At 43.7% G+C, this 18,286-nt stretch overlaps 2 protein-coding genes across 3 annotated transcripts; both read left to right on the top strand.

Moving 5' to 3' along the window:
- Positions 1 to 608: 608 nt before the first annotated feature.
- man2a1 (mannosidase, alpha, class 2A, member 1) lies at positions 609 to 11,591 on the top strand. 2 transcript variants are annotated; one of them, XM_056404082.1, is made up of 24 exons: positions 609 to 848; positions 1,117 to 1,282; positions 1,369 to 1,593; positions 2,035 to 2,179; positions 2,313 to 2,400; positions 2,522 to 2,605; positions 2,912 to 3,039; positions 3,112 to 3,285; positions 3,770 to 3,956; positions 4,142 to 4,319; positions 4,477 to 4,667; positions 4,897 to 5,094; positions 5,602 to 5,716; positions 5,863 to 5,930; positions 6,118 to 6,286; positions 6,364 to 6,600; positions 7,185 to 7,313; positions 7,407 to 7,521; positions 8,452 to 8,585; positions 8,676 to 8,817; positions 9,050 to 9,183; positions 9,399 to 9,593; positions 9,935 to 10,045; positions 10,212 to 11,591. In XM_056404082.1, exons 2-24 carry the CDS (start codon positions 1,142 to 1,144, stop codon positions 10,377 to 10,379), a joined length of 3,456 nt encoding a protein of 1,151 aa, XP_056260057.1. In that variant the 5' UTR covers positions 609 to 848; positions 1,117 to 1,141; the 3' UTR covers positions 10,380 to 11,591. The 2 variants fall into 2 exon arrangements, with proteins under 2 accessions (XP_056260057.1, XP_056260056.1); XM_056404081.1 differs by having other exon boundaries at positions 609 to 894.
- Positions 11,592 to 12,574: 983 nt separating this feature from the next.
- LOC130186764 (uncharacterized) lies at positions 12,575 to 16,100 on the top strand. The gene is made up of 2 exons (XM_056404041.1): positions 12,575 to 12,663; positions 14,205 to 16,100. Exon 2 carries the CDS (start codon positions 14,303 to 14,305, stop codon positions 15,068 to 15,070), a length of 768 nt encoding a protein of 255 aa, XP_056260016.1. The 5' UTR covers positions 12,575 to 12,663; positions 14,205 to 14,302; the 3' UTR covers positions 15,071 to 16,100.
- The last annotated feature ends 2,186 nt before the right edge of the window (positions 16,101 to 18,286 follow it).

The raw sequence follows: 18,286 nt of genomic DNA, 5'->3' as shown, positions 1-18,286 counted from the left end.
TCTGTCTCTCCTGCACCGTGTCCCAGCAGCTCCTCAGTCCTCCTGGTGTCTCTCGTCAACATTGAATATAAATATATATATATATATATATATATACAGCATTATCCACCTATATATATTTATATATATATATATAGGTGGATAATGCTGTAATAATAATAATCATTATAATGCTGTAATATGAGACATTTATGGATATAAAACATGAGGAGCAGCACAGGAAACTAAACTTCCTTTAACAAAGTACAACGGCTGGTTCTGGGTCAGTTTCATTGTTTTGATTTTATTTATTCAACAAACTGTAAAATAATGATGAAAATGTGTATAAAAAAAAAAAAAAAGTGTACCTGAACTGTTGCCATGGTGACTCTAGATTCACCTGTTGCCATGGTGAATTGAAGGATGAACTAACTATGAATAGGTAACATATAGGTTCAGAATCTGGACCTGGTCCTGAATCTGTGAGAAGCCCAATGTGTTTTATTCTGAAAAGACTGAAAACAAAATAAAAGACTTTTCTCTGGCCCGGTAACTGCACGTGACTCGCCTCCTCTGTAAGCGGAAATGACGTTTTCTGCAGCGCTGAGTCAGCTGAACCAGACCGGAAGCAAAACAAACAGCAGGGAGCAGGCGCAGCAGCATCGTGAGCTCGCTCTGCTGAGGGACGAAAGTTTTACTTGGCTTTTTTATGAAACGTTTTTTTTTTTTTTGTTTTTTTTTCCAGGAAACAGAAGTCACACAGTGACGTCACTGGACAGCTGAGAAACAGCACGAGACTGCGGAGCGCGAGACGTGCTCCTGTCTGCAGAACGCGGAAGTCCGGAGAGAAGATCTACGTTTAACTTCGAGTATAAAGTTTAATGAATTTTATCTCGACAGCGGTTTGAGCTGCAGGTCTGAACCAGCACTCATCTGACACAGGAACATATTGAAAATATTTTGTCTTTGCACATTTTATAAAAACAGCGTTTTGTTACTATTAGTAACAACAAGCCATGTCGATCAATATTTTCTGTCTCAACAGAAGTTTAACCTGCAGATTGTTTCTCTCAATAACATCAGAAGAAAACAACAGAATATTTGTGTTGTTAAGTCTTTGTGTCGTTGAATCTTCAGGTTGTTCAATTTCGTTGTTGTGGAGATGAAGCGGAGTCGGTTGTTGGCGGTGCTGGTCGGCGGAGTCTTCTGTGTCGCAGTGATGACACTGTACCGCATGCTGGAGCTGATGCAGGGGGCGGAGCGTCAGCACCATGGGGAAACACCTGGTGGACAGGTGGAGGAAGTGAGTTCTTGTCACATTCTGAAATTATAATAATTAAAGTTTTTCTCTTCTAGCTTTTTAACAAACCAGTCAAAACCTCTCTGCAGGATTTGTCCCGCCTCCAGCAGAAGATTGACAGGTTGGAGCGTCTTCTTAGTGACAACAACCGTCTGGTTGCAACGCTGCGGGACTCTCTGGTCCACCGAAAAGCATCATGGGAAACCGGTGGGGGAGGATCGAACGTGAGCTCAGACTCCACCAACAGCAGGGTGGACACACCCCCTGGATGCAGATTGGCCGAGGAGATGAAGGACGGAACTGACAGAGTTCAGGTTAGCTTAGCATGCTAACAGTTGCGACTTTTGTCGCAGCAGCAATTTGACACAATAAAACGTGAGTTTCAGACACAATGATGATGACGACGTGTAGCGTTCAGTAACAAATCAGACTTTCAGGAAATACAAAATATTTTATAGAAAAGCTGAAGTGATATTTTCAAAGACTAAGTGAAAGTAGCAACACAACAGTTTGTAATTTGGTCGAAGGTCGATTCTTTTTACAAAATGTATTTAGAAATTATTTCACTTACAAAAACACAAAAAGTTCAGGAAACAGGAAGTTGTGAAGTGATGCTTTAATCATTGTAGAGGAAGAGGGGGCTGGAAGACGTGTGAAGACTTTAGTTTGTTTTGGTTTTAACGTTGTGTTCCTGACATCATCTGTCTAAACCTTGTCTTTGTGTTTCCGTTACGTGTGTCTCCATCATCCGTCAGCTGCTGGATGTTTACGACCTCCTGCCCTTTGATAACCCAGACGGCGGCGCCTGGAAACAGGGTTTTGAGATCCGTTACCAGGGAAACGAGTGGGATGAGCAGCCGCTGGAGGTTTTTCTGGTTCCACATTCACACAACGACCCGGGTCAGATACACAACAACACCACCACAACACCAGCCTGTGCTTTAACACAGCCTTTAACGTGTGTGTGTGTGTGTGTGTGTGTGTGTGTGTGTGTGTGTGTGTGTGTGTGTGTGTGTGTGTGTGTGTGTTGCAGGTTGGTTGAAAACCTTTGACAGTTATTATCAGGATCAGACGAAACACATCCTCAACAACATGTTGGTCAAACTGACTGAGGACAACAGGTGAGTAAATAAATTAAATATATCTGATTAAATGTATTAAAGTCTTTTTGAGTTATTGATGTGTTATTGATCAGTCTCATCAGTAGAAATAACTGTTGCTGTGGTGTTTGCTCTTCATCAGGAGGAAGATGATCTGGGCAGAGATCAGTTATTTCTCTAAATGGTGGAATGACATCGACGAGCAGAAGAGAGAGATGGTCAAACGGTGACTCTCACCTCCACATCTGAAACACGCTTCGTTATTTTTACTTGTTGTTTGTTTCTGAATCTTTTTGTCACAGATGAACTTTCTTTCTCTGATCTGACAACTTCTTTATTTTTCTTTTCTTTTTTTTATCTAACATCCATCTTTATATTTAGATATTTGTATTTTACATCTTTATATTTATATATATATAACTTTTTATATATCTTTGTATCTCTACATTTCTCTGTATTTCTATATTTGATCACATGTATCTGTCGTTTTAATCGGCTGTTTGTTTCATCGTTTGATTGGTTCCTGTCTCAGCCTGGTGGGGGCAGGGCAGCTGGAGCTGGTGACGGGCGGCTGGGTGATGGCGGACGAAGCGAACTCTCATTACTTCGCTCTGTTGGATCAGCTGATCGAGGGACACCAGTGGATCCAGAGACACCTGGGTTTGTGTTGTTTAGCTTCGCCTCCTTCGCCTGCTGGCTTCCTTGATCTTTACACCTTGTTTCTCTGAGCAGGTGTAAAGCCCCGCAGTGGCTGGGCCGTGGATCCTTTTGGCCACTCCCCCTCTATGACCTACCTGCTGAAGGGGGCAGGGCTTAGCAACATGGTCATCCAACGTGTTCACTACGCCGTCAAGAAACACTTTGCCCGGCAACAGACGCTTGAGTTTCAGTGGCGACAGAACTGGGGTGAGTGGCGGGAAAGGTAGATGATTGAACACAGTGACAAAGACAGTTCCAGCTGTTACGTGACGGACAGAAACAATACAGCTGTGAAAAGAGAATTAAAATCAAATTAATGAAATAATGTTTTTTAATCAGGTTTAAAATAAATCCAGTTTAAAAAGTCAAGACAACAGTTCACTCAACTAAAACTAAAGTAAATATAATGAATTCATTTCTTAATTAATTCAATTTAAAGATTAAAGCGTTCACTTTGAACTGAAACAACAAAACAGAAGAAATGAATGATCAGACATTTCTGAGCTGATGATGAGGTTTAGGTGACGGGTCATAATGCATTCACTCATTCATTCATTCATATAACATGAAAACAAGACAAAGACTTTGTTAAATAATAATAATAATGATCCTTTCATTTTCTTTTGGGTAAAATATGGAAAACAGTGACAAACTGCTTTGTTTCTCTAACCCCGCCCACTTCCTGTGTCAGACTCCTCCCCTCGCAGTGACATCACATGTCACATGATGCCGTTCTACAGCTACGACGTGCCACACACATGCGGCCCGAACCCGGCGGTCTGTTGTCAGTTCGACTTTCATCGCCTGCCAGGGGGGCGGGTCTTCTGTCCGTGGAGGACCTCGCCACAGCCAATCACAGATCAGAACGTCCAGGAGCGGTAGGCAGGGGGCAGGGCCAACAATAACGAAAATAACCTGATTAATTAATGATTAATGATCACTTTGATAATTGATGATAAGAATAATTAAAAAGGTTTCACAGTGAGTCATTCGGTCAAAACTCTTATTGTGAAAGATCAGAGCTTCACTCAGGTGTGTGATGCTGCTCTGTGTGTCCTTTCAGCGCTCTCCTCCTATTGGACCAGTACAGGCAGAAGTCTCGTCTCTTCCGTTCTCCAGTGCTCCTCGTTCCCCTCGGCGATGACTTTCGGTTCGTGGACTCGAGCGAGTGGGACGCTCAGTTCAGCAACTACCAGAGACTGTTTGACTTCTACCAGGATCACCCAGAGCTGCACGTCCAGGTGGGCCGCACACACGAGGGAGCAGGGCCAGAGGGGCGGGGCCAGGAGGGCAGCCGCCTCAGACACACTCACACTCTGAGTGTCACTCATTGGTGTCAGTCAGTCTCAGTGTGAACATACGACCTCATGACTCCTCCTCTCCTTCTTCCTGCTTCAGGTGCGTTTCGGGACTCTGTCAGATTACTTCGATGCTCTACAGCGGCGTCTGAGCGCCACGGCAACGTCTCTGCCGACACTTCGCGGCGACTTCTTCACCTACGCCGACCGTGACGACCATTACTGGAGCGGCTACTTCACCTCCAGACCCTTCTACAAAAGGCTGGACAGGACGCTGGAGGCCACGCTCAGGTAGCTCCGCCCACTCATTACAAAATTTTCAGGTACATTATCAGAACCATTGGAACAGGTTCTTGATTAGAGTTCAACACCGTCAGCAGGTCAGATCATAAAGGTTTCTTTGAATCTGATTTATTTTTGTTTTGTTTTTAAAAAAATTTTCTTCATCATAAAGTTTTTCATCAGTTTTTATTTTCATTTAAATTTTCTTTACATTTGAAATGTTTTGTCGTCCTCACAGAGCGACAGAAATCCTCTTCAGCCTGACGCTAGCTGAAATGCGTCGTTTCCGTGGCGATGGTCATCTCGTTGCAGGTTTTCCTGCACAAGAACACTTCCAGCGTCTGACAGCAGGAAGGCGGAGTCTTGCACTTTTCCAGCATCACGACGCCGTCACCGGCACCGCCCGTGACCCCGTGGTGGTAGACTACGGCACCAGGTAGCTATTTCCTTTTAGCACACAAGCAATTTAGCCTGTTAGCTTGTTGCTGTTTTCAGGGGTTAAGAAAGAAGTTCTATTGAAAGTTGAATGCTTGGACATTAGTTTGTTTGTTAGCATCAGTTAGCATGTTAGCCTAAATCATGGCTCACAGAATAACAGGTAACAAATCAGTGTTAGCACTGTTAGCTCATGGAATTGCTACATCTTTAGCATTAGCATGTTTTTGTCTCATTTATTCCTCCATGCTCTCTGTTGAAGGACGCCGTCGTCAGTGGCAACGGTATCAGGTACCGCTTCATTTAATGTGAGCAGTTAGCATTTAGCTTTTAGCATTAGCCTCCCATCATACCCATTCATTTAGCATTAGCATCTAACATCAATTTCCCATCACTCCCATTCACATTGTTTACATTGTTTCACAGTGTCGTATGTTTGTTTTTTTAAATAAAGTTTTTTAGTCTCATAGAAATAAAAAGTTTGAACTGAAATAAAGTTTTTTTACAGGTTGTTTCGTTCCATCCTGAACCTGCGAAAGGTGCTGCAGAGCTCCGCCCACTGGCTGCTCCTATTGGACAAGAGCCTGTACCACCACGACCAATCGAAACCTTTCCTGCAAATGGTGACCTCTGACCCCATCTGCTGTTTGACCTTGTTATAGGCTTGATTGTTTTGTACAGTTTGAAGATGTGACATCACACATGTGCTTTACTGCGATTGGTTGAAGAGTTTTAGAGCTCTGAGGTTAATCATGTGATCTTTCTTCAGGATGATGTCATCTCAGCTCAGGACGCACTGCCTCAGAAGACGCCGCTCACGCTCAGTGAGGAACCCAGGTAAGGGGCGGGGCTAAGACAAGGAAGAGGTGGGACCAGATCAGAAGATAATAAATAAAATAAAATGTTCATCAGAGTTTGACTTTTTATAAAATGATGGTTTTTGTTCCAGAACAGAAAACGTTAAAACTCAGTTGTGATCAGTTTGTGATGATGGTGTTTGATTGTTGATCGTTTGGTGTCTCAGGTCATTGATCATCTTTAACCCGACGGAGCAGCTCCAAACGTCCGTCATCAGTGTCGTCGTCGACTCTCCGGACGCTCGAGTTGTTGATGCAGAAACGGGTCAACCAATTGTTTCGCAGATCTCTGCGGTGTGGGCGGAGCCAAGCAGAGCGTCCACAGAGTCGTTCCAGGTGGAGAACAGATCAGTCGTTAATTACTTTGATCAGTTTGAAACGGTTTTCCTTCATGTCACATTCTCTTTCTCCAGCTCTCCTTCCTGGCTCAACTTCCTCCTCTGTCACTTCTCGTCTGTCATGTGACCAAAGCCTTGGCTGGCTCCGCCCACCGGGCGAGCTACACCTTCCATCGTCGTGGCAACCCGCCGACCGTCCACACCGAACACTTCCAGGTGTCCCTCCCCCAAGGACCTGAGGCCGACGCCCCACTGTCACTTAGCAACAAGCATTTCCAAATATGGAGTTCCCCGGAAACAGGCCTGCTGCAGGTCAGACTTTTTCTGGTCTCTGGTCTCTGGTCTCTGGTCTGAGGTGTGTGGTCTCAGGTCTCAGGTCTCTGGTCTCAGGTGTGTGGTCTCTGGTCTGAGGTCTCAGGTCTGAGGTCTCAGGTCTCTGGTCTGAGGTGTGTGGTCTCTGGTCTCTGGTCTCAGGTCTCTGGTCTCTGGTCTCTGGTCTCAGGTCTCTGGTCTGAGGTGTGTGGTCTCAGGTCTCTGGTCTCAGGTGTGTGGTCTCTGGTCTCGGGTCTCTGGTCTGAGGTCTCAGGTCTCAGGTCTCTGGTGTGAGGTCTCAGGTCTCAGGTCTCAGGTCTCTGGTCTCAGGTCTCTGGTCTCAGGTCTCTGGTGTGAGGTCTCAGGTCTCTGGTCTCAGGTCTCAGGTCTCTGGTCTGAGGTCTCAGGTCTCTGGTCTCAGGTCTCAGGTCTCTGGTCTGAGGTCTCAGGTCTCTGGTCTCAGGTCTGAGGTGTGTGGTCTCAGGTCTCTGGTCTCTGATGTGAGGTCTGAGGTCTGTGGTGGTCTACAGAGTCCAGATCCTAACTACAATCATATTAATGATATCTTTTATTTTGAAATCCAGAAGCTCCGTCTGCAGTCCGGTCTGGTCCGTCAGATCCAGGTCCAGTTCCTGTGGTACGGAACCAGAGTTGGAGGGAACCGGGAGAAGAGTGGAGCCTACCTGTTCCTGCCAGGGGAAGAGGGGGCCAAGGTAAGACCAGGACTCGGATCAGTCTGAACCAGATCAGTGAGCCCAGGACTAAATGTCTCTGATTCATTGTGAATGTCTCTCGCTCCCCTGCAGCTCTACTCGTCCTCAGAGCCCCCCCTGGTGCGGGTCTCCAGAGGTCCCATCTTCTCTGAGATCACTTCCTGTTTCCGACACTTCACGCACACGGTCCGCCTCTACCACCTGGACGGTAACGGGACTTTATCCCTTCATTAACCCTCTCAAATAAGGTGACCGCTCAGCCTGACTTTTTCTGAGCATGCTCAGTGTGCGTCATGTGATCCTTCAGTGGAGGCTCATGATCAGGTCACATGTCACCATGAACATGATCCAGCTCAAACACGTCAGACCTTCAGAGTGAAGTCTCTAAATAATATTTATTGATCCTGTATGTGTGTGACAGCAGTAACAATAACATCTGTGGAAGCAGATAGTGGAGGTGGCTACTTCCTGTTAGCACACAGCATGTTAGCCTTTTAGCCTTTTTGTTTTTCTTATTCTGGTGAAAGTTTAATGCTGGGACATTAGTTTGAAAGTAAGTTTGTTAGCACCAGTTAGCATGTTAGCATAATTCAAGGCTCACAAAAAGAAAGATAACATATCTGTAACAGTAACAGTAATCACTGTTAGCACATAGAACAGCCACAGCTTTAGCGTTAGCATGTTTTGTTTTGTTTTTGTAATTTATTCTTTCTTTGACCTCATGATGTTTTCCGTCGAGGAGACGCGGTTAGAGAGGAGATTAACCTCAGCCAGTGATCGGACACTTCCTGTCAGGGAGCCTGCAGACGCTGCTCAGGGCAGCAGCTGCAGGACGTTAGTGTGTGTTAAAGTATAATTATAATAATTTCCTATATATCCCGATGTACTCTGGTACACTGTGACATCACTGTTGGGTGTGGTGACAGGTGTGCTGTCTCACCTGTGAGCTCACTGAAGGTTACCTATCCTCTTCATTATCACCTGTTGAGTTTTTTTCTTTGTCTCTAATCAAAGTCTTTTTTATTATTTCATCCTCACGTTGATGGAGATTATTTTTTTTTAATTTAAATCAATTTATTTTAATTAAGGTTAATACAATGATTTCACAATAAAAATCTCCCGTCTCTCTCTGCCCCAGGGCATGCTGGGAGGTCCCTGGAGATTTCCAATATGGTGGATATCAGGTCAGAGGTCAACCGTGAGCTCGTCATGCGGCTCGTCAGCGACATCGCCAACGGCAACCGTTTCTACACCGACCTCAACGGTTTCCAGGTCTCTACTGTTTAATCAGGCCAATCAGGTTGTTTGGTTCTGTGCCTGTTAGTGTGTATTGATAGCGTATTGATTATTGATTGGTTACAGATGCAGCAGAGGCGGACCCTGGCAAAGCTCCCCCTGCAGGCGAACTTTTACCCGATGAGCTCGGCGGCGTTTCTCCAGGACTCGACGTCTCGTCTGTCGCTGCTGTCGGCTCAGAGTCAAGGCGTCGCCTCGCTTAGACCAGGTGATCAATCAGGATTAGGATCAGGATCAGTCATGATCAGGATCAATCAGGATCAGGATCAATCATCATATAAATTCAAGCACTTTCAATGATCAGTGTCTATTTTCAAAAACCTTCAAGAGCCTGAAGAAACACCTTCTGTGTTCTGAAGAAGGTTCAATGTTTTAAACTCGCTTCATTCACCTGAACGTCTCAGTGTTGACCTCTGACCCCTGACCTCTGACCTCTTCAGGTGAGCTGGAAGTGGTGTTGGACCGGCGGCTGCAGCAGGATGATAACCGTGGCCTCGGTCAGGGCGTCACTGACAACAAGCTGACAGCCAGTCTCTACCACCTGCTGCTGGAGGACAGGAGGGGCGGGGCTCAGGTGAGGGGGTGGGGCCTCTACTTCAGTCACTGTCAGAGAACCAGGCTGTTATATCTGATTTCACCTGTTAATACAAACGTTAGGACGTGGTCTGAGCCCAGGACCAGGTTATTACAGAGAACTTAAAGGACATAAAGTGTTCTGAATGTTCTCGTGTTCCACCGTCTGAGAACGTCTGGGGAACCAGATCTTTTATTTTGTCTTTTTTCTCACAGGAAGTGGGCGGAGCCTCGGTTGAACATCTGTCACTGCTCGCTCACCTGACCTCACTGTCCCTCAGTCACCCGCCAGTCATCATGGTTGCCCAGAGCGACAGCCAGCTGCCGAAGCTCTCCCCGTTCCGGCCGCTCCGCTCGTCGCTGCCTTGTGACATTCATCTACTGAACCTGAGGACGCTGGAGGATGCACAGGTGAGGACCACACCTGGAAACACCTGGAACATTAGTGGTTCTGAAACAGAGAGTGATGCATTCTGGGATGTCTGTGGGCTTGTGTTGTTAAGCTAGATAGTGTTCAGACTGAAAATTAATTTTTTTGTAAACTTTATTGTAATAAAGATACTCCATCAGTACAAGAGTACAGTGTCACAGTAAAAGCACTTCCTGTAATTAGAGTATCACAGTAAAAGCACTTCCTGTAGCCACAGCACCACAGAAAAGAAAAATTAAAATATAATAAAAGTGAATAAAATCAGTGACAAGTTGTTGAACATTCTAATCAATAAATATTTATTTGTGTTTGTGGGAAACAGGAAGCAGGAAGTCCGTCAGAGGAAGTGGCTCTCCTCCTCCACAGGAAGGGTTTTGACTGTAGCTCCGCCCCTGAGCCGCTGCCTCCGTGCACCTGGAGCGCACATGAGGAGGTACGCGCACATTATGGATTTAAATCGACAGGATTGTTTAGTTATATTTTCTGGTCTTTTGGATCCTGTTTCTTGTATTTTTTACTTTCTGTTAAATTCTGTCATTTCTCGTCTTTTGTCCAGATTTTTTTCCTGATCTTTTGTCGTGTTATTTTTCTGTTTCCAGGTGAATCTCGACGCTCTTTTCTCTCCTCTTCAGTTCAGATCTGTCCGTCAGTCCGGCCTCACTCTGCTGCACCAGGACGACGAGCCTGAGTCCGCCCAGCAACAGCGACCATGCATCACCCGCCTGCGGCCAATGGAAATCAGCGCATACCGTGTGGAGATCGAGTGACAAACAGGAAGGAAGAAAATCTGTTTCACTCTTTAGGCCAGAAACTGATTCTGCAGATCAACATGTCAGAGGATAAAAATAAAAGACAGGTTATTATGAAATATTAGAAAAAGTGGGAATAAACATAAATAATGAAATTAGCTGAAGCTCTGCAGAAATATTATCAATAAAAAAATAAACCTGTTAAAGATGAAAGTATATAAATGAACATGGAGCAGTGAAATACTGAAGAGACAAATTCTACTTTTATAAATTCATAAAGTTTATAACATTTATAAAGGGACAAACAGAAAACAGGAAGCAGGATGACCAGCAGGGTCAAAGGTCAACAGAATGTGACGACATTCACACAATGCATTGATTATCTACATAATCAATCAATGATCAATGAATCCGTTTCTAAAAATGTGAATATTATAATGAAAATAATCGACTGAGGGTGGGTGAAAGGTCGGTGAGCCTAAAGGTTAAAGGTCAAACACGGAAATTTAAATGAAGAAAATAAACCTTGAGGTGTATTTTAAACAGGTTGCTATGGCAACAAAAAGGGACCAATCGTGTTGTTAGCTCAGTGTTGGATGAATGTTGTTAAATGAATGTGTGTGTTTCCATGGTTACCGTCAGTCACAGTTTGTGCTGGGAATCTGTTACTGCTGTTTTTTTTAATGACATGTAGTTTTTATTTTTTTATACCTGAGTGTGGGATTGTGGGTAAATGTGTTGATTTAGTCTTGATCTGTTGATGTGTGACACTGGAACTTCAGGTCAGTGTGATTGTGTAATTTATTACAGGAATGTTTCTGCACAGATTCACTTGTTTAGATTTTTTTATTAATTTTCTATATTTGCTGTGAAGGGGAAAGTTTAAGGGAATTCTGGGAAATTATTAAATCACCTGGTTATTTTTTTTAATTGAGAAATTCTCTATATTTTCTGTAAACATCTCTGGCTGAAAGATGAATATTTAAAACATAAAGAGCTGAAAAATGTTTTTTTATTTCCATGAGTTTGTTTTGTTATTTTTCAGTTTATATTCATTCAACATTAATGAGTCATTAATGAATCATCCTCCAGGGCTGAAACCAGAAGCTGCAGTTCCTCTAACGACCACTAGAGTCTGGCTCCAACAGTGAGTCAGTCCCCATAGACTCCCATGTTAAAATGTCCAACTTTACAGCAGAAATAAACATGTTTACAGCCTGGTACAGAAACTGTTTGGGTCTCTAGAGCTGATTTCCTCCTTCATGACACCTGTTTATATAACTCACCTGTTTATATAACTCACCTGTTTATATAACTCACCTGGTTATATAACTCACCTGTTTACATTTTATTAAGGACTAAAGTTATGGAGGATTGAGGGCGTGGTTATGACATCAGGCTGATTTCCTGCCTCCAGGGTCAAAGGTCACATCAGTAGGAGAAAGTTTGACTGTCAACGAGCTCAGTACGACGTTACAGTGAAGCAGACTGGTTCTACTTCCTGCTCCAGCAGGACTGAGATCTGAGGAGGCGGAGTAGCGTTTGCTTCGTCAACCTCCTTCTTCCTCTGCAGGTCTCTGAACGTCTGCGCCTGATAAACATCACATGGGTTAAAGATGGAGCTCTTATGAGGGAGAAAAAATTATGATTTGATCATGTGAGGTCAACTCTGTTTCAAATATTAACAGATGGAAGAATGAACTGGAGCCACTCATGACAATGACAGGAACTGTTTGTCTATGAAACTGATGTTTGTGGAATAACTCCCTCACAGCTTGTTTCTTTAAGCTTCATTACGTCTCAGCACTGTATCAACATGACACACGTTTAAGCAGCTTTTGTTCTTCAACATTTAGAAGAAGAAGAAAAAGTCAAACCTGAGGTGTTAGCTAGCTCACAGGTGAACTGTTCCCGCCATGACACAGGTCTGATGACTCATACTGGGACATGTTATATGTCACTTGCTTATTTATTTTATTTATTTTTTATTTATGTCAGTAATGTTAGAGCCACTGTGTGGCCTCTGAACAAAGTGATTGTTGGTTTCTTTCATTCTTTCAGAATAAAAGCACCCTGTTTCTTTAATGTGGCCGTGCTCAGTCCGGTGGGATTCATGCTGCAACAATAGCTCTATAGAGCTGTGTGTGTGTGTGTGTGTGTGTGTGTGTGTGTGTGTGTGTGTGTGTGTGTGTCCGGTCACGTGATGAAAGAGTGAAACAGAAAGTGTGCAGTGCTTCTTCGCGCTCTCCTCAACAGTCAGTCTCCTCGTCCTGACGGTTCACTGTGAAGCAGCCTGACACAGGTAAGACATGATGGATGGTTAACAAGACTGACTGACTGACTGACTGACTGACTGACTGACTGACTGACTGATTGACTGATTGACTGATTGACTGACTGACTGACTGACTGACTGACTGACTGACTGACTTTTCTCTTTTCTTCTGTTTCTATAAAGAAAGTCAAACAGCCTGTAAACAGTCAGCATGTTTCCGACTGCTGTCCCTGTGACGCTGAGACAAACTGTTGTCCAGGGAAACGTGCCGTCTGTAGTGGAGGACACATGGACATTAACACTAACACTTGCTCCACTTCCTGTCTCCAAACAGCCCATGCAGACAGGAAGTGGAGAGAGAGAGAGAGACTCTGACATGTGGAGCTCCCTCCATTAAATGATCTGCTGGTTAAAGACATGAGTTCATGTTTCAGATCATCAGGTTCACATGGTTCTGGGTCGTTACTGTTCCTGTCGTGTTTCCACTCTGCTTGTCCTCGTTTACAGTTTGCTTTTAGTCACGTACCGACCCTCCACGTACACGCCTGGTCATGTTTTAAAATGGGGGGGGGGGGGGGGGGGTCTGTATCAGTTTGACTGAGGTGCTGTAAAAAACAAGAATTTCATATTTGAAATGATGTTTATATAATAACGTAGGCTATATATATATACATAAACGATTTCTTCATGAAGGAGGTTTTGAGGTTTCCTCATTTTTGATGTGATTTGTTTTGTGATTTTGATTTAGAAATGTATTTAAAGCTCAATATTTCACTCTTCTCCTGTGTTTTATTTGAAGTGTCAACAATAATATTAATAATTATAATAATAACTTTTTTATATGGCACTTTTCTTACAAAGTTACAAAGTGATTTACAAGAAAAGATTAAAACCAGATCAAAGAAAAATCCAAAGTAAAAATAAATAATAACATCTCAAATCCACATTATGTCAAAAGATCTGACAGGAAGTGAAGCGAGTCAATAAAATATGTAAAAAACATAATTAAGGATAAAACAATAAACAGAAAATGTATTAAACATCATCAAAAGGTGAGAGGGAGAGATGTGCTTTAAAAAGAGATTTAAAGGAAGTTAAAGAGTCACAGTGTCTGAGGTCAGAGTGGGGGGGCTCTAACAGTGAACACCTGGTCGCCCTCAGTCACAAGCCTTGACCCTGGGGGGGCCAGTAAACCTCCCTCAGCTGATCCCAGGTCTCTGTTGGAAACATCAACAAATCAGATGTAATGGGAGGCGGAGCCATTTAAAACCTTAAAAGTCAGAAATAATCTGAAATCTAACGGCGCCAATGAGGAGAGGCGAGCAGAGTCAGGTGACTGTACCTGTGAGTTCAGGTGGAGGGAGGGCACGCACGCGCACACACACACACACGCACACACACACGCACACACACATTCTCACTATAGAAACTGATGCTTGTGAGGAGCTACAGTGTCTCTGAGGTGATTCACATCATCATCATCATCATCCTCAGTGTCCTGTGAGCTGTGTGAGTGTACTGAGAGCAGAAGATGTCTCTGATGACTGTGTCCGTCTCCTTGGTTACAGTTGGTGACCTGAACATCAGCTGACTGAAGATTCACAGTCAGAAGCAGAAGCTCAGAGTTCAGCCTGTTCACCTGGACCACACACCTGCAGATCTGAAGATGGACTCAACAACAAGAAGAAGAGTGAGCAGAGAGCTGCCTCCTAATCTGTCTGAGTTAATGGACACATTAATTAAATATGCAAATTCATTCATCAAAGACTTTGACAGCAGTGAGGGCAGGATGAGACAGATTGTCAGAGAGTTTCAGGAGATCGCTGCTAAGGTGAGAAAGATGCAGGGGACAACAGATACAGTCAGAACAGGAGGAGCTGTTGCCGGAGGAGTAGCCCTCAGTGCCGGGATCCTTTTTGCTCCTTTCACTGGAGGAGCAAGCTTATTATTAGGAGGAGCAGCAGCAGCAGCTGTTGGAGGTGGTACTGTTGTTGGTGCAAATATAACAAAAGTTTGGAAAGAGAGTGGAAGTGCAGAGGAAGTAGAAAAGCTGGGGAGAGAATTCAGGTGGATAGTTGAACCAATGAAGAAGAAGCTGGAAGAAATACAGACCACATGTAAAGAGCTGGAGGAAAAATCATCTGAAGTTCAGGCTGAAAAAACTCTGAGAGACATGAAGGAATTCAACATGATCCTGACACTAATATCTGAACTGAGAGAAAAGGCTGAAGGAGTTTTGGAGATACTTGTAACTGCGTTTACTTCAATAGATGGTCTGTTTCGTCTCATTGTGGCTGTCTTCAGAGTCACTGCGACCCCTGAGCAGGATGAACAGTTGAGAAAATCCATCATCCAGTCAGCTGGTCAGTGTAGCAAGGTCACTGATGAGTTTGATAAGATGAATAAGAAACTCAGAAAGTTATTAGAACAGTAAAGAGACAAACATCAAGAAACACCAGGCGTTGGTGATGTCAGAGTCCCCACCCCACCAGGAAGTAACAACTCACCTCACAAAAACACTGGAAAGAACCTTTCTTTGTTCCACGGACGGCCATCTTGTCGTTGAGTCCGCCATCTTGTTTTCCTTGTTTAAGCTGTGTGGTAACAGCAACCATTTTGAATCGGCCAATTTGTTTTTGTTTGTGTTCTCACACGCACGCACGCACGCACGCACGCACGCACGCACGCCTGTATATACTTCAGATGCAACATTCATTTGGAGCGACAAGAACTGCCTCCTTCTGAACACCTCCAAGACCAAGGAGATGCTCATGGACTTTGGGAGGTCTCGGCCCTTCAGCCAGTCAACATTCGAGGGAAGGACATTGAGGTGGTGCACACTTATAAATACCTAGGTGTGCACCTGGACAGTAAACTGGACTGGTCCCTGAACACAGATGCCATCTACCTGAAGGGGCGGAGCCGCCTCTTTTCCTCAGGAGGCTCAGGTCCTTTGACGTCTGCAGTGAAATGCTGCACATGTTCTATCAGTCAGTGGTGGACAGACTCTTTTATGCTGCAGTCTGTGGGACGGCAGCATGTCAGACACGAACACAAAGAGACTGTGTCTGTGCTGCAGGAGTCTGGACTCACTCAGGACTGTTGTGGAGAGACACATGCAATGTAAGATGGAGGACATCTTGGACAATACCAACCATCCTCTCCACAACATTATGGCAGGACAGAGAAGCAGCTACAGAAGCAAACATCTCATCTCACTGCAGAACAGAGAGGTTCAGGAGATCCTTTGTTCCCACTGCCATCAAGCTAGGCTGGTTTATAGGTTATTAACTGTTATTATTATCAACAATGAGCTAATGGACACATGAGTTTCACCTAGGGGATAAATAAAGTATCTGTCTATCTATCTATCTATCCACTTTTACCGTCCTTGTAAATAAAAGTCTTTTGGTGTATCTTCTGGTGTGAATACTGTTAACTTCAGTAAAAACTTTAGTCCTTCACTTTCTGCTGACTTGGTCATTTAAATTGTTAAATTAATTATTAATCAAACTTCCAGATTAATAGTAATAATTTGAGACTGAACCAACATTATCCTCTCCTGTTTCAGGATGATGCAACTGAGGAACTTTAAATCATTTTAAAGTTACTAATTAATATTAATATTTTTATCATTGATATTTTATTAGTTTATGATAGCCAATAATTTGATAAACTGCTTAACAACATAAATAGATAAATATCAACAATTAGAAATAAATGACAAAATAAATAGGAACCAAAGTGATTCCAGACAAGGGGGTTCAACTTAAATGTTCAAGTATAAATATAATGTAAAATAATAAAGTGTTACAGCTGATAATGAAATAATGAATTGTGTGTGTGTGTGTGTGTGTGTGTGTGTGTGTGTGTGTGTGTGTGTGTGTGTGTGTGTGTGTGTCAGTGGCGGCTGCTGGTCTTATAATGAGGGGAAGCTTATTTTCGGCCTCCATCATAAAAGGTGTCCGTTTATTTAAATGTAAATTCGCAGAGTGACAGAAGAGAGTCACCAAACACAACGCTAGTCGTTTTTAACGAAGACAAAGTCGCTGAGGATCAGTAACGTCTCCAGATCAACTCCGAACAATGGAATGAAAAACTTGAAAACTGCTCCGGTGGATGCTTTTACTTCAAGATCGCTGATTCGCTCATTTCGCTGTCAATCAAAGAGGGACTCAGCCTCAGACAGATCATCCAATCATCATGCAGAAGCCGAGCGTCCGGGCCAGCCCACTGTCCCATAGACCCCCAGAGACGCTGAGCGTCCGATGGGCGGGACAAAGCCCAGCATTTATCCAATGACCGTTTAGTTTGGCTGCAGTGGAACAACCCACTCTCTGCTTCCCCAGTGACGTCAGGAGACGCTCGGTGTCTACACTGTGTAAAGCTCTGTGGCGCTGCGGGAGGAAGGAGGAGGAGTCAGGTCGGTTACCTGTGATAAGCAGCTGATTCTGAACAAAAGATGAACGTGTTCTAGCGCATATTTAGCCAATGAAATGTTCACACAACAGGACATATTTGACCAATTATTCTGTTGACGTTTTAGGGGAAGCTGAGTCTTAGAGCAATCAGCTCTGGTGCAGCAGTTGTCTTCACCACTATTACCGCAAGCTCCACCCAGTTTGGATTCCCTCAGTGTCAGCGGGTCAGGAAATCAAACAGACCCAGTGATTCTAACCTTTAAAAACACTGAATAAAAGAAAAGAAGAGAATGAACAACAGATTTAAAAACATGATGTCAGGCTGAAGAAGGATGTCAGTGTGAGATGTTGATGATTACAGGTCTCACTGTTGAGGTTAGTGATCGCAGTAAAATCAAAGAATATATCATTAACAGGAAGCCTATCACAAGACGTTTGAACCAATGACTGTTTTAAAGACGGATGATCGAGTGGCCCTGGTGGCTGCTGCAGTGCAGCTCAGACAGGGGGGGGGGGGGTGCAGACATATCCTGTTTGAAGTCTGGCTTCATTCACATCACGCTCGTCTCCAGAGCTGAGAACGGTTAGTGAACGTCTCTGAAATCGATCAGTAAGTTTACAGCAAACAGCTGTTTCCAAATATATGAGCTCATGGAGAACCAGGTGAAGTCGGTTTCAGTTTGGGACATTTTGGAATGAGATAAAACCAGGAAATGAAGATGTTTGTCAGCTTGTGTCTCAACACACAGATTTAGTAAAATGAAATAGTTTAGATGAATCTTCTAACAGATGATTTCAATACATGAACTTTGTCTGTTGACATGAGACATGACAGATAGAAAGCTACTGAAAATACTGGGTGATATATGTCATCATCATCATCATCATCATCATCCTCAGTGTCCTGTGAGCTGTGTGAGTGTACTGAGAGCAGAAGATGTCTCTGATGACTGTGTCCGTCTCCTTGGTTACAGTTGGTGACCTGAACATCAGCTGACTGAAGATTCACAGTCAGAAGCAGAAGCTCAGAGTTCAGCCTGTTCACCTGGACCACACACCTGCAGATCTGAAGATGGACTCAACAACAAGACTGAGTTTAGATATGTTAATGAACACACTAATCAATCATACAACTTCATTGATCAAAGCCTTTGACAGCAGTGAGGACAGGATGAGACAGATTGGTAGAGAGTTTCAGGACATCGCTGAGAACATATTACAGATATAAA

The sequence above is a fragment of the Seriola aureovittata genome, chromosome 18 (assembly GCF_021018895.1).
Source record: "Seriola aureovittata isolate HTS-2021-v1 ecotype China chromosome 18, ASM2101889v1, whole genome shotgun sequence".
NCBI classification, from domain to species: Eukaryota; Metazoa; Chordata; class Actinopteri; order Carangiformes; family Carangidae; genus Seriola; species Seriola aureovittata.
The sequence above is the reverse complement of the archived record's forward strand: the minus strand, read 5'-3'. Positions and strand labels throughout refer to the sequence as shown.

Coding starts and splice junctions, on each gene's coding strand:
- man2a1 (XM_056404082.1), top strand. CDS start 1,142: ATGAAGCGGAGTCGGTTGTTGGCGGTGCTGGTCGGCGGAGTCTTCTGT. Junction 4,668..4,896: donor ACGCTGGAGGCCACGCTCAG/GTAGCTCCGCCC, acceptor TCGTCCTCACAG/AGCGACAGAAATCCTCTTCA. Junction 6,601..7,184: donor CGGAAACAGGCCTGCTGCAG/GTCAGACTTTTT, acceptor TTTGAAATCCAG/AAGCTCCGTCTGCAGTCCGG.
- LOC130186764 (XM_056404041.1), top strand. CDS start 14,303: ATGGACTCAACAACAAGAAGAAGAGTGAGCAGAGAGCTGCCTCCTAAT.